The following is a 14,224-nucleotide window of genomic DNA, read 5'->3' on the forward strand; positions in this document are numbered from 1 at the left end:
GCTGCAAAAACAAAAGAATGCGGAAGCAGAACAAGATACAAACCTAGGTACAAACATACAGTATATTCTGGTGCAACTCGCAGAAGTCATCAACGATGTGCACACCATGGAACCGGGTGCACCATGAGAGGAGGGAGGTGGGCAGTGTGGGTGTTCCTGAAGCCAAATGTGATACTTTCTCAAACATTTCTGTCCAAGAATGATGCTTTTGGGTGGTACACCTGGGATAAGGTGTTGGGGGTCAGTTACACCGAACTGCATTATACTGAGGGCTGTTTCGTCTCCTAGAGCACAGATGGTGTTGAGAAGCCAGTTCGAGAGAAGGCCTCTTGTTCTGGGTCTACAAGAACTGCAGCACTGGCTACGGGTGTCCCTTATTATTTGCGGGATTTCCTAAAACCTTATAAAATACATTACACAACATGAAAATAGACTTTAGGGTTCTAAAGTTGGCACACTGAGGCTCCGAACTGGGTCGTCCCTATGTTCCTAGAGTCGTAGGTTCTTGATATAGCCTAAACTTACATTGTAAGAGGGTGGGGAGGGCTGTCTCAGCAAAAATCCATCATTCACCGTAGAGATATCAATGTCAAAAGTCAAGAAAATGCAGTAGTTTCAAGAGTCAGTCTCTAAGTCTCTTATCAGGCTGTATGCTGTAGGTGGGTGGTTTCAACATATTGACCCAGGGAAACATTGAACATTTGGCTGAGGGAAAAAACTTTGTTGAGAATATGAGGCAATTTGAAAGGTCTCTTTAATGTGTCCAAAAGACAATGACCTGGGGAACATATGGCCCTACAAATGACTAATTAAGCCCATACCTATTTAAAAAAAAGGATGCTAACGCTAGATAACTTCAGCCATTACGGGGGTTTTACAAGATAGCTAAGCTGCCGTACAACATTTAATACTGTTGCTTCTCGTTTTTGAAATCCCTATGCTGACTAATGAGGAAGTAAGCAAACACAGAAACCACAGCTGACGGTGGAGCTGATGAAGCGCCTGTCTGTACTGAAGGAACAACTATCTATCAGCCTCACGAGGTCCTGGCTTCCACATGCATTTGCAACTAATCTGAGAACACGATTTTGAAACCTCTACCTCATCTTCACGTTATCTCTGCTCATCCTCCTCCCCTGACACCGTCCACTGCTCCACTCAACCCATTGTTGTGTTTAAATACTTTCACCAGCAGCTTTAAAACAGTTACAATCACCTGAGGAACCTGCCTCTGTTGACAGTGCTGTTATTGTGAAGCTGATGAAGTGGGAGAACAGTAGAGTGCTGCTTAAGGTGTTATTCTGGCATAAAATCATCCCATGGTCTTTTTCAGCACTTACATACATCAAATAAGACATCAAGTTTTTTCCGTGTCTAAACTATTAACAAAGAAACCCTGGAGAGTCGCTAACAGCCCGATGTGGCTAACAGGGATTAGGGATTTTAAGCAGCAACAGTTGAAGGGACGGCTACGACGTTCCAGAGCAGTTTGCCGTTGTAGACAGTAGGGCAAACCAGGCATTCTCCCGTAGTAGGCATTAAAACAGCTTTTTTAACCCCTAGTACTGCTCAAAATAACCCCAAACCACTGCAGTAGCATGAGAAGAGTCCCTACACAGAAAACAAAGCACCAACAACATAATTAGCGAGCCCTGAGTTACTTTCATCTTCGGTGCCCTTGAGCTCACAGTACCCACAGGCACACAAAAAAATGGCGCACACCGAGACTGCTAATGCTACCTCTACTTGTAGCTCCTTCCGGCAACAGACATCCCCACCACCTTGCGTTACATTTCTGTGCTGGTGGGGAAATTTGCTGTCTGGGACATTTCCAAACCTTTTACATCTATTATTAACTTATATTTACTTGTTGGTGCTTCAATTTATGTGTAGGGACACTTATCATGCTACTGCAGAGGCTTGGTGTTATCTTGATTAAAAAAGCCGTTTTAAGGTCTTCACCGTAACGCCCCGAGCTAATCAGTGTTAGCCACGTCCGGCTGTTTGCGACTCTCCCATATTTCTCCGTTAATAGTTTATACACAACAAAAACTGTCTCGATGGCTTACTTGATGTAAGTGCTGAAAAAGACCATGGGATGATTTTGCACTGGAATTACACTTTACGCTAAAAAAGTGATCTGATCCCATCATATCCAACCTTCATGTTAAGAATCACAAAGAAAGAATCACTTCTTTAGATGAGGCTGCAAGAAATCTCATTTTAAAAATGATCAGTCTGTGTGGTATTATTGTGAATAACACGATCAATACATAAACTCTCCTCGATCCAAATGCTGACACACATTTGGATTACAATTCTTGCCATAAATGCATTTGCATCTTAATTGTTACAGTAGCTGAAGCATCAATAATGTGCAATAATGGAGCATGATATTTACAGAATCCCACGCGCACATAAAGCATCTTTTAATAAAAGACAATAGGAACTGTGATTCAGTAATATTCAACCATTCCCTCATTTTAAGATCAAACTCATTGTGGGGTGTAGAAATGATCATCCCATCTCAGCTTGGGATCCCATTTCCTCTTGGTTTTCTGGTTCAGCATGGGCTCCCATCTCACCGTGGACAGCACACTCCTGAGTTTGTCCTTGACACTCTCTTCAGCAGCCTGCCTGCTCTTGTCCGTCCACGTCCTAGCTGTCGGCCGTGCTTGCTCTCTTACTTCTTTATCATTTTTAAACAAGTTGCTCACACTTTCAGCTTCGGCACAGTTGCCATAATCAGACTCCTTTTCAACACTTGTCAAACCGAACAAATTCTTACATGATTTGCAAGGAGACATTTTACTTCCTCTACTGAGGTCAAACGCCTGGCACCTGACCTGCTCTGGAAGTTTGATGGTTCCATCAAAATATGTCTTCTTGTTTTTCACTGGATAGTAGGTCATCACTGCATCAGCTACATAACTGTGCCAGTTGCTAAGACAGGACGCAGCGATCATGATGTTCCCGGCATTAGGGCCAGAAGTGGACATGGAGACTCCGTAGTACCTGACTGAGTCTGGGATCTGAGAGACACAGATGGTGGAGGAGGTCAGAGGCTTCTTACCCCAGGTTTTACCCTTCATGTAACACAGGGGACTGATGATCTCTTGCAGCTTCTCTATTATGTCTCTTTCATTGTTTTCTCCAGTCAGGTGGACGATCTGAAATCAACCCCAATTATGAGTTATTCTCACAGACGGTGGGGTTTTTACTGAGTCACGTGTTGTGTTTGTGAAATGCAATGATGTACATTATTCACAGACTGTATCTGAGGAACGTTAGGTGAAGCAGCACTTGCAACAACTTGACATAATCTTACCATGTCTAACACACAGGAAAATGGACTCCGCCTGGGTAGTTGAGAGGAACAGAGTTCAAAAGGCCGAGGGAAGCAGTCCTTCAACATTTCGCGCATGTCGGCGTCAGTGAAAATCTGTTCTGGCGGAAATGGTGGTGTGTTGATTTTTCCCAAAAAGAAGATGCTGTGAAGAATCTGTTAGGTCAACAACACATTTAAACAGATATCAGTATGTGTGTTGGAAAATATCATATGCATAAAGTAAACTATGAAAGGACCATAATGTGCATAAAGGGAATATTTCAAATTTTCATTAACAGTCCTCCTCGTTACCTCGTCCAATAACTGTGTGGTATCTGCTGAAGGGTTAAGTTGAATAAGCTCCACCATTTTATCGATAATCAGTAAAGCATTAGTTCTGAAAGGCTCTTCCTCTTCCAGAGCTTCTTCTTCTCTAAAATAATAAACAACGATACTTGTTAGGGAATAAACAGCAGAATGCAGCAATAACAACTTGTGGATTTCAGTCAATCAGCTGACTCACCTCTGCGGTACAGCAGCCTGATGCAATCAGAAATAATACACAAGAAATTACAACAATTACTTATTTCACTGAAAACACAAATCAAATAAACATTTATGATAACAATGATATCAAATATTGTGAAAGGAAAACATTTGAAAGCAGCTACTCACCATCTTAAGTCATGAGTAAACGAAAGAGAAAGAAAGAAATGAAGTCCGGCCCCCCGATGAAAAATACCACTCCTTAAAAGTTTCCATGATGCGATAAAACCAAACAGAGATAGTATGAGTGTAATAAGGAAGTCTGTGTCATTATGTAACTGTGTGCCAGTGAAAACACAAGAGCGCATACACATGATGTCCATATCAGATTATCTTATGCAGGAGACAGGATGTCTGTGTATGTAGATGTGCTGCTGAGAAACAGCAGCAAAACAACGACTGCTCTGAAGACAAAAAGGGGAAACCCTGCACGCAGCACCAACTCATTGAGAGCGTATGAAAAAAGAAACTATCATTTCTCCTTTACTGTACGTGTTTTTGTGTTTGTGTTCAGATTTATTTATTTAAAACAGGGACAGTGCATGTTAATAAACATTGATGTATAATATATACTGTATATATACACGTATTTATGTAAATATGCAAGATCATAGCCAGTAGCTAATTTCCTTCTTTAGTCCATTCGGCAGGTTGATGATAACAAATAAACCCACACATACAAGATACAAAATACACAGCCGGAGGATTATTTTTAAGATCTGTTGTGATTGCAATTTAGATTTTGCAGGAACCATGTTTTAAGATGTTAAATGGGATAATGGTTGGCAGATCCCGTATGACACATGGTATTGTGTTCCGGGTCTGCGATATGAAAACACTGACTGCCCAAAAAACACTTTTCCTAAACAGGACTAGACAATCACCCCTGGAGCCTGCTCTTGTTTCATTTTATGATGTCCTTTACCAGAAGTGAGGCTAGTCCATGAAAGAGTTTGTGAATCAAAACTGAATCTGCATATTTTATTACCTTTTCCCAGCTCAGCTGTTCATTTCAGTGACACTGAGCAGCCCAAGAGGAATAATATTCTAATATTATCTTAGCCTTTCTGACTTCATAACTTTATTTTATCCTATTAGACATTTGTGTAAAATATTATCATAATTAGCGATATAATTATGAGTTATGGACAAAAATGCTTGTGAGGTCACAGCGACCTTTGACCTTCAATCCTTGAGTCCAAGTGGACGTTTATATGACATGAAAGCTTTATTTCAGCACGGGACAAGTACAATACAAATATATAAAAAGTCAGTTCATATACAAACATTTCAGCCTCAGGCTGGAGGTATAGCGATAACAGCTCAGTGGGATTTACCAGATTCCTCCAAAAGCATCATCTGATGGCTCCTAGGAGGGGACAGGAAGTGTGTGTGAGAGAGAAAGACAGAGGAAACAAATCAGATCACTCAAAATAAATATGAATGTGACACAGCAGGGGCAAAGCCGAAGAAACCCACCTGTGTTTTGTTTGATCGATTTGAGATTCGCCAGGAAGTTTGACTTTTTTGACATCACCAGTTTATGATGCTCTTCGTCGAGCTTCTTCCCCACGGCACCCTTCCTCACTTCTGCCCAGTCCTTCTCAGTCTACACACAACAGACATGGAACAACCAGGTGATGGATCATCGACCAGAACGTGGAGTTTATTCCAAGCAACTTAACTGTCACTGCTTACCATATCTTTGAAGGCCTCTCCTTTGTAATACCTGGTGGATGCTGGGTACTCTATTCCCTCGTCCACTAGCTTATTCAGACTTGAAGCCACCAAATGCAGCTCCTCTCCATCGTAGCCGTAGACCTTTTTGTCCTTACAGGTCATCAGAACGAGCTGGTCACACGGACATGAGGTCCCCTCCACCACACCTAAGACCTGCATCCTTACTATCTCAGGAAGGTAGAATTTGCCCCATCCATTCACCTCGCAATCTTCCCCACTGTACTTGGTGTCCTGCAGGTTTCCTATCATCCATCTGGCACCAGCTGGACTCTTTAAGTCAAAAGTCTTGTGTCTATACTTGGACACCAAGTCTGACACGCATGTCGGGTTATTTGAACCTGCAACACATGCCGGATGAGAGGAATTAAGGAATACAGAAAATGCTTATCACAGCTCATTTTTATGTGAGGCAAACATGGGTAGTCTACCTCTTTCCCCGTTTCTTTGCATGACATTAAGCACATTCAGCACATCAAGTGCCAACCTGAAAGGTAGAAAAGTGATAGTGTTTACAAAAACAGAAACTGGACCATTTTAAGAAGAATATGCTGCCGCGACGTTGAGCACAGAACAACATAAACAGGTAGAGGAATGCTCTTTAATTTCTTGCCACTAACATCCTGTTTGTGTGGATGCTGGGAGGTTATCTCTGTCTTTGTCTCCCCTTCCTTCCTTTCCCCAGGACCTGGTTATGCTCCTGTCTGTATTCATCCACACATCTCTGATTAAGGTCTCCATCTTCCAGGAGACACACACCCATTGTCTTTGTTCATCACTGTTCTTACATATTGTTTCCATCTTCATGCTGCTGCTTCTTGTCTCTTCTCTCTCTGTGTAAATTGTGTCCTTGAATGAGTTTTCACTCCTGTGTGGAAGTGTAGTCTATCTAAATTGGGGCTAAATATATCAAATGGACTGGATTTCAATTTCTCAGATGTCATGTTTTGAGTTACTTAAGCAGCACAAAAAAACTCCTATCCACCTTTTACTGCATTGTGGTTCATGCTTAAGCTTCATAGCCAGATATGCCAAAACCTCACCACTATCTGCACGGCTTGATACCAGTAGGTATCCCAGCATGAACTGCATTTGAGTTATGATTCTACATTTAAACAAAATGTTATTTATTAAGCAGATCTATATCCTCCCAGAAACTCTCACTCACCTATGGCAAGCGATTTTAACATTTAATCACTAGGATTGGATATGTATGGGGTGTATTGTCTCAAAATCCACAACGTCATTCTTATCATTGAATGACGTCACTTTTGCCATTCCTGTGTATTGGGCTTTCAATCCTAGATATCCACAATTACATTTTAGATCATTTGAATGAACATTCTGGGTATCTGTAATGTCCTTCTTACAAGAAAAAACTCCCATTTCAGATATCTACAATCCACTTGTTACTAGTCATAATTTTAATTTCAGATATCCAAGGTGAAAAACCAGTCCAGGTATCCATAATGTCATTTTGGCTATCCAAAATACATTCTGACTAGTGAATATGTCATTGCAGATATGCACAACAAAAAATGTCCCTAGTAAGAAATAAATAACAGCTATCCAGAATGTTCATTCTACATCTCTAATGGATGTATATTGGATATCTATGTAGAATTGAAAGCCCAAAACACATGAATTGCCAAAGTGACGTCATTTGTACTAGTAAGCCTACTATTAGCCTACTTAATACACATGTCTTCCCTATGTCATCACTTATTTACACCATGAACAGAACAGACAGGTTCTTACTGGGTGCACATCGGCTCCTCCATCATTCTGACTCAGATGAACCTAGAAAACAACAGTTCTATTGTTAAAATTGATAACACACTTGTACTTGAATATTCCCATTTTATGCTGCTCCACTACATTTATTTAACAGCTGTAGTTTGTTTTATGAAAATTAAACATAAATAAAACCAATAAATTATGATATATTATTAGATACAGCTACCCAGCCAAATACAAAGTCGTTGAAATATGTTCCACCTTCACCATCTACAACAATAAAGTGATGAAAGTTGCATCAATAATAACAATCCTGTTATATAATATACTACATGATTCTGAAATTAGCTTTTTTAGAGTGTCAGTGCGCATGAAAGCTGTCACGTATGTGTCACAACAAGGAAACAGCAGGACAAATATTTTCTCGAGAATTTATGCTTTGTACTTACTAATCATCTCAAATTTGAAACCGGAAATAACTTTTAATAATCTGAAAACAGTTCGGCTAAAGGCACAAACCTGTGTTCCATAATTATCGCTAATGAATTGTTGAAACAGACTTAAAACTGACATAAATAAAAAGGAAGCGTGAGAAAAAACCTCAATCATTAATGTTTATGAAACAAGCTAAAAAGAGTAGTTACCGCAGTTGAAGAGTAGCCTGATGCCTTTGCTTCCTCCACGGAAATATCACAACAGCCGTTACATGTAGAGAGTCTGGAGTCCACACAAGCCACACGCCCTGATCATGTGTTGCATTCAAGTTCTTATAAAATCGCAGTTACAGCGTAAAAACGCTAGGTATTAGTGGTACGTTGGTTTCGTTTTCCCTCAGACAGGACCGGGAGATATTAAAGACAGGAACTGTATTGTAATGAAAGTTATTCCTTTCGGGTTTTCCCTTTAGAAATAAGCTAACAAAAATCGATAATGCACCAGTGCGGTTTATTCCGATATTCCACAATGTATTTGAAGGCAACAGAAAATGTGACGCAGTAGTTTGTATCTCGCGGCCCAGGGCATATTGTAAATATAATAATGACATATTATGTTAAATATGTCTAATATTTCTAAATATTATATAATATTAACACGGATATGCTTTATTTAGATGCTCATATCATAAAATTAATGAAATATAGACAGCGCATGCGTACTGTGTAAGCGGAAGCCGTATGTGCGGCAGGCGGAAGCTGTGACGTCCTTTCTGCTCCCGGACTGCCATCATGGTGAGTTCGCCATGAGAGTTTAGCTTTTCTATGTCGAATTTCTTTTTATATATGTCATTGTGCTGGCACAACAAGAGTCCTGCGTATTACTTACACACTCATATACATATTAGTAAAGTGTTTGACACGGGCACATAGGTTTATTTTAAGTTTGTACGCGTTTTTAAGATGTCGGCTACTGCCCGTAACACAACGTGGTCTCACAGGCCGAGAGGGCCGAGAAGTGCTCGGTTAAGCGAACATATTACACACGTTGTTGTCTTTTTAAACAGAAAAACACACGTCTTATGTTATGCGCTTACGATGTTTTGAATACATATATCGACTGCTCAATGTAGCACCGTTTTGTGAACGGCACTCAAGTCCTCAACGTTAGCGCTGTTAGCTGTTCATGCTACGAGTCGTGTAATTCCTCTGCTTCCAAACTCTCCTGTAACTGAGAGAGTTCAGGGTTACTGCTTCTGCAATCGTTTGTGTAGAGTAGACCAATATGTACTGCAACGTTACAGGGTTCGCACAGGTGCTGGAAACCCTTAGACACTTGATTTTAGTGTTTTCAAGGTTTGAAAACTGCTTGAACTTTGAATAACGTGCTTGAAACTGCTTGAAAATTCATATTTTATGGTATGGCATATTTGAGACAACACTTAAAATAAGATCTGCATATTTGAGAGACTGGAAACGGCCTTTTCTGACTTTGTTGCAAGAAAAATTGCTTTGATGATTAACCAATCACCAAATTATCATATATATTTATATATATATATATATATATATATATATATATATATATATATATATGAAATAATAGATTATATTTGTTTATTAGTTTTCCTCGTGTCCTTTTATAGAAGGCAGTCTCCAAACATCATGCTTGTTTAAAGGACAATAACAAATTCAATTTAATGTGCAATAAGTACACTGAATTCTGAGTATTGTACTGTATACAAATCTGAAGTTTACCTCACCTGTAAGGGGATGGACAAGCCTTACAATACACCTTGAAATGCTTTAAAGGTGCTTACGGTTTACTTAAAGGTAAAGTAAAGCTGTAGGAACCCTGTACTCAACTGTCTACGTTTAAAAAGCAGACTGCCCTCTTTTTCCATGTCAGTCATCTCTGTTGTGCAACTCTCTGGTGACTTTCTCAGGTGTTCAAACGCTTTGTTGAGATCGGCCGTGTTGCCTACCTCTCTTTCGGACCCCATGCTGGCAAGCTGGTGGCCATCGTAGATGTCATCGACCAAAATAGAGTGAGTTTTCTGGACATTGGATCGCTTTTAGTTTTTAGCTTCACTTCTGACTTTTTGATGTTCACCGTTTGTTGTGCTTTTCAGGCTCTTGTTGATGGACCCTGCACAGGTGTGAAGAGGCAATCCATGCCCTTCAAGTGCATGCAGCTCACAGACTACGTCATCAAAGTACCTCACAGGTGAGTGGGTACACAAGTCAGATATTTAATACAATAAAATCCATCAAAGCTTTAATGGAGATCCGCACGCATCCTGGAAAACCTGGAAATTGATTAAAATAAACAGTTATCTTGCAAATAGTATGTTGTTCTGGAAAATCTTAATTTTAATTTAGTCCCAAACATTGGAGAAACAAGTAGTCAGCGTTCAAAGTGTCTAGTGTGACCACCGGCCTCTTTGACTCGCATCATATAACACAGGGCTAACGGGAATCTGGTGTTTTTATTGTTGTAAACAGGTTACATGTGATGAAACCTTAATAATCCCTTTGGTATCAATACTGACTGTTGAAAACACTACTTGTGTAATGGTTCACAGTGCACGCCAGAAATTTGTGAGGAAAGCCTGGGAGAAGGCTGAAGTCAACCAGAAGTGGGAACAAAGCAGCTGGGCCAAGAAGATCGAGGCAAGACAGAAGGTAAAGGCTATGCTTTTAGTTTCTGGTCATTATCAGCTTGTTAGATATGAAAAGGTTTGATTAACATGGGCATTTGTTATAGTCATGTAATCTCAGCTGTAACAGTTCCATTGTCCTGCTGATGGATTTCTTGGCTTGTATAGCATATAAGGACTATTTAAGACATGTTAAGTTAATATTGGACATTTTTAAAATGGGGTTTTATAATTACATTGTTTTAATTTAGCCATATAGTGTTGTACTTTTTTGTTGAAACTGCAGTTGCACCCTATTGGTTTGTTAACTGAAGGTAACAAATTGCATGTATTTGGGAGAAATGGCCACGGTAGTGGCCATTGGGGACAAAGTTGGTGATGTGTAGGTGAAGACATGGGCTCCCTTGTTACCTGAGTAATCTGATCAGCTGGGTGGGTTTTAAGCTAGGACAAGGTTGTGCTGGTTTTGACGCTCCAAAACGGTTTGTACCTGATGTTTAATGTCACAGCTGCGTCAAACCCACACACAATGCGGCACATGCTGTTCATGCATCAAGATAAACTGCTGTGTGTACCACCTAGAGATGTTCCAATAACTTTTTCCTTTGCCACATCCTATATGTGAACTTGTGCAACCGCAGACTAACATTCCGATACCAGTGCATCAAAAACAAATATCTGATTAAACCCTCTTGTATAACATGAACAAATTCATAGAGCGAATGAATGCCATCGAAGGTATTTTATCTAGTTTGACAGTCATTCATAACAGAAAAAGAACAAAGTGATTATCAAGCAAGTTTCTTTTCGGGGCTAAATTCTGTGGCATCAGCTCAGTTTATAGACTTGCATATAGCGATACTAGCGTTTTAGGCAGCACCGGAGGCCTTTCAGATACTGCCGGAACAACTCTAGTACCAACACTGTAAATGATAGGCTGCAGTGCTTGGTGTATAATATCCACCCAGCTGGTTGGTATACATCACTTTAGTGTTTGGCAGCGGCTTTCTGCCCGAATGATCCAATTGACTCCAACAATTTCTGACTGTAGGGGAAAAATAGTATATACGCCACTTGATTTTAATATAAAACAGATGTTAGATGCAAGGCTGATGCATTAAGGTCAGTTACCGAGCTGAGCCTGACAGACCCTGGTGGTGTCATTTGTGTGATAAACTGAGGTACATGAGGATGGTATAAATTCACACAGTGAGCCTTCCTGTGTCACAGCCTCTGCCTTCTTCCTGAAGGTTAAAGTTGTATTTCAGAAATCTGTTTCTTAATAATTTAGTGGAGATAGCCCAACAGCTGTAAGAGACTCTGGATTGGTTAACCTAACACTGGAACAGTATTGTACCTCCGGCCCCACATATACAAGTTGGCCTGAATTATGTCATATAGACCAGTTGACTTTTTAAACTCGTCACGTTCTCCCTACAGGACATTGATGTTAAAATTCAAATGGATAACTTAAGTGTTGCTGACTCTACTAAAGCACTTTGCCCACTTCTGAGGTTGTGTAATAACACTGCTCTCCAATATAACCAAATGGGGCACAGCCACTGTTCACACCACCATGAACATACAGTAAATATCCGTTGTTTTAAAAAAATGAATTCCGATGCACTAAGTTGAGTCTTGTGAGAAAAGTAAACCACACCGGTTGCATCCCTGACCTTTTTCTTCTTGGTTAACTTTGCAGAGGGCGAAAATGTCTGACTTTGACCGCTACAAGGTGATGAAGGCCAAGAGGATGGTAAGTGGAACAAAGACACAAGTCACTGTAACCTGCATACAGGCAGGTGTCATTCATGACGAGTCAGCCAGCAAAATAACACATGCTGCTTAATCCTGTACTCATAAAACTATTCAGATTCATGAGCATGTGCGTAAATGTCATTTGGACATTTCTTTACTGTATGTCCCATGTTAAAATGGGTAACCACTTGCTTAATGCTCTTCCCGATTAATGTTCATACCATTTAGTTTTTATTCTACACAATTGCCCTTTGATATTTATGCATTTTTAAACCTAATCATCTTCAGCAATTGCAACACAGTTTTGCCCCTTGGAATATGATGTAATTTAGTACAGTGTCCTCAATTTTAATAAGAACACCCATACGATGTAACAAAAAATTCTTCTGAAATGTTTTTTTACTAATCTACCCTGATTGTCCACCTTGCTCTACGAGGCTGGCCTTGTTATACTGTTGGATACAGCTGAGTTGAATGTGATCGGTGTTGGAGCCTTTTCACAGATGGCTGAGTAAACTGCTGCAGCTAATAAAATGAAAGATGATCCATATGATGTATTTAACTGTTCCATTAACAATTATTGATAACAGTTGGTGCGGTTATCATTGCTCACCCGTCGGTAGACAAAGTAATTAGCACCATTGCCACTTGAGTTTAAATTGTAGCGACCCTAGAGCAGTCATTGAGTATCTTTTTGAAATTAATGGGCTTACTCTTTTTGTTTCTGCAGAGGAACAAGATCATCAAGCATGAGGTGAAGAAGCTCCAGAAGGACGCAGCAAAGAAGTGAACAGTGCTTTTGAAATAAATCTCCTGTTCAATTGTTCATCTGTCTTCTCTTCTTTGCCCACTTGGCAAAACATGGTCATAGCTCGGTTCCATTTTTCACCTCTAGTGTCATTGATTATGAATAAACTGACTAAATGCCATCTATCAAAGTGTTGCGGTTCATGGAAACATTAACATTTAATAACTGTATGGGAACAGTGCTGGAGAATGTACTCTTGGAACACAATGCAATTTCTACTAAAGATTTATTGAGCTTGACAGTTAACAGTAGTGGAAGCCTTTTCGGGCCACATGTGAAGAGATTTGCTGCTTGAGCTTTGCCTTGTAACTGATGGACCCAGCTGTAGGCAGGGTGCTGAATGAAGCCTTCAGCTGGTCGTGTTTCACTGAGGGGACGTGGGACTTGAGCCTGAACTTAAGCGGTTGACTCACACGTGTTTAAATCGAGTATCCTGATTCAACAATCATGAAGCCGAGGCCATCCACCTGACATTTATGTAATTGGAAACATGGTACCAGTAATAAAAAGAGGAAGGCTAAAAGGAGTCTACATAATATTACCCTAACACGCGACTTTCCTGTATCTTTACACATTTGTGATAAAATGAAATATAAATATAATTTTAAGTTTATCTATGTAGGCATTAAACTATAACTTTTTAAAAGGCGTGTTGAATCTTGAAGGGAGTGTCGTTGACGGGACTTGGTTGCTTCCAAAGTATAGGAAAGAGCTTTTGAGCAGGTGGCGTCGGTTATTGTGTACGAACCCTTTCCTCAAACATCCACCAGATGGCAGTCTCGGCTAAGAGTGGACACTGACCCCTTTGTCTTTATTCCTACTTACTCAAAAGAAGCAGAAAATCACCTTTTCAGACACATGCAGGTTGATTTGAACCCATGGATGCAAAGCTGAGCTCTCTGTAGATTGCTACCAGGTTGTTTTGATAGAAGGAAATTAACAACTGTCTTATTGAACTGGTGTCACTTAAACAGACTGACACTTAAACCGTGCTGATGCCATTAGTGGCTTTACCTTGCAACATAGGATCATTCAAATAATCTTTTTACAGAGCACATGCAGCCCAGTCCTGTTTGAAATGAACCAGCAGTCAGGAGATCCTGTCACAGGCCAAACAGGCTCTACTTCCAATCCCAGAGAGGAGCGTGTAAATATTACATAACACACTTGAACATTGCCCAGTTGGTTCAGTGCAGAGAACAGGGACACATTTAAT

The 14,224-nt window shown here is 40.2% G+C and overlaps 3 protein-coding genes across 3 annotated transcripts; 1 reads left to right on the forward strand and 2 right to left on the reverse strand.

Annotated features, from left to right (window-relative positions):
- Positions 1–2,359: 2,359 nt before the first annotated feature.
- Positions 2,360–4,033, reverse strand: LOC310955742 (uncharacterized protein). Its single transcript, XM_083925753.1, has 4 exons — positions 3,852–4,033; positions 3,641–3,761; positions 3,329–3,502; positions 2,360–3,170 (listed from the first exon to the last, which is right to left on the reverse strand). The coding sequence occupies exons 2-4, from the start codon at positions 3,695–3,697 to the stop codon at positions 2,496–2,498; spliced, it is 906 nt and encodes a 301-aa protein (XP_083781879.1). The 5' UTR covers positions 3,698–3,761; positions 3,852–4,033; the 3' UTR covers positions 2,360–2,495.
- A 155-nt stretch (positions 4,034–4,188) lies between these two features.
- Positions 4,189–8,096, reverse strand: LOC310955743 (uncharacterized protein). The gene is made up of 6 exons (XM_083925754.1): positions 7,993–8,096; positions 7,370–7,411; positions 6,043–6,098; positions 5,573–5,952; positions 5,354–5,483; positions 4,189–5,243 (listed from the first exon to the last, which is right to left on the reverse strand). The coding sequence occupies exons 2-6, from the start codon at positions 7,393–7,395 to the stop codon at positions 5,230–5,232; spliced, it is 606 nt and encodes a 201-aa protein (XP_083781880.1). The 5' UTR covers positions 7,396–7,411; positions 7,993–8,096; the 3' UTR covers positions 4,189–5,229.
- A 427-nt stretch (positions 8,097–8,523) lies between these two features.
- Positions 8,524–13,026, forward strand: rpl14 (ribosomal protein L14). Its single transcript, XM_083926178.1, has 6 exons — positions 8,524–8,577; positions 9,729–9,830; positions 9,915–10,009; positions 10,368–10,467; positions 12,145–12,198; positions 12,931–13,026. The coding sequence occupies exons 1-6, from the start codon at positions 8,575–8,577 to the stop codon at positions 12,988–12,990; spliced, it is 414 nt and encodes a 137-aa protein (XP_083782304.1). The 5' UTR covers positions 8,524–8,574; the 3' UTR covers positions 12,991–13,026.
- The last annotated feature ends 1,198 nt before the right edge of the window (positions 13,027–14,224 follow it).

Source organism: Echiichthys vipera (assembly GCF_963691815.1).
Source record: "Echiichthys vipera genome assembly, chromosome: 13".
NCBI lineage: Eukaryota > Metazoa > Chordata > Actinopteri > Perciformes > Trachinidae > Echiichthys > Echiichthys vipera.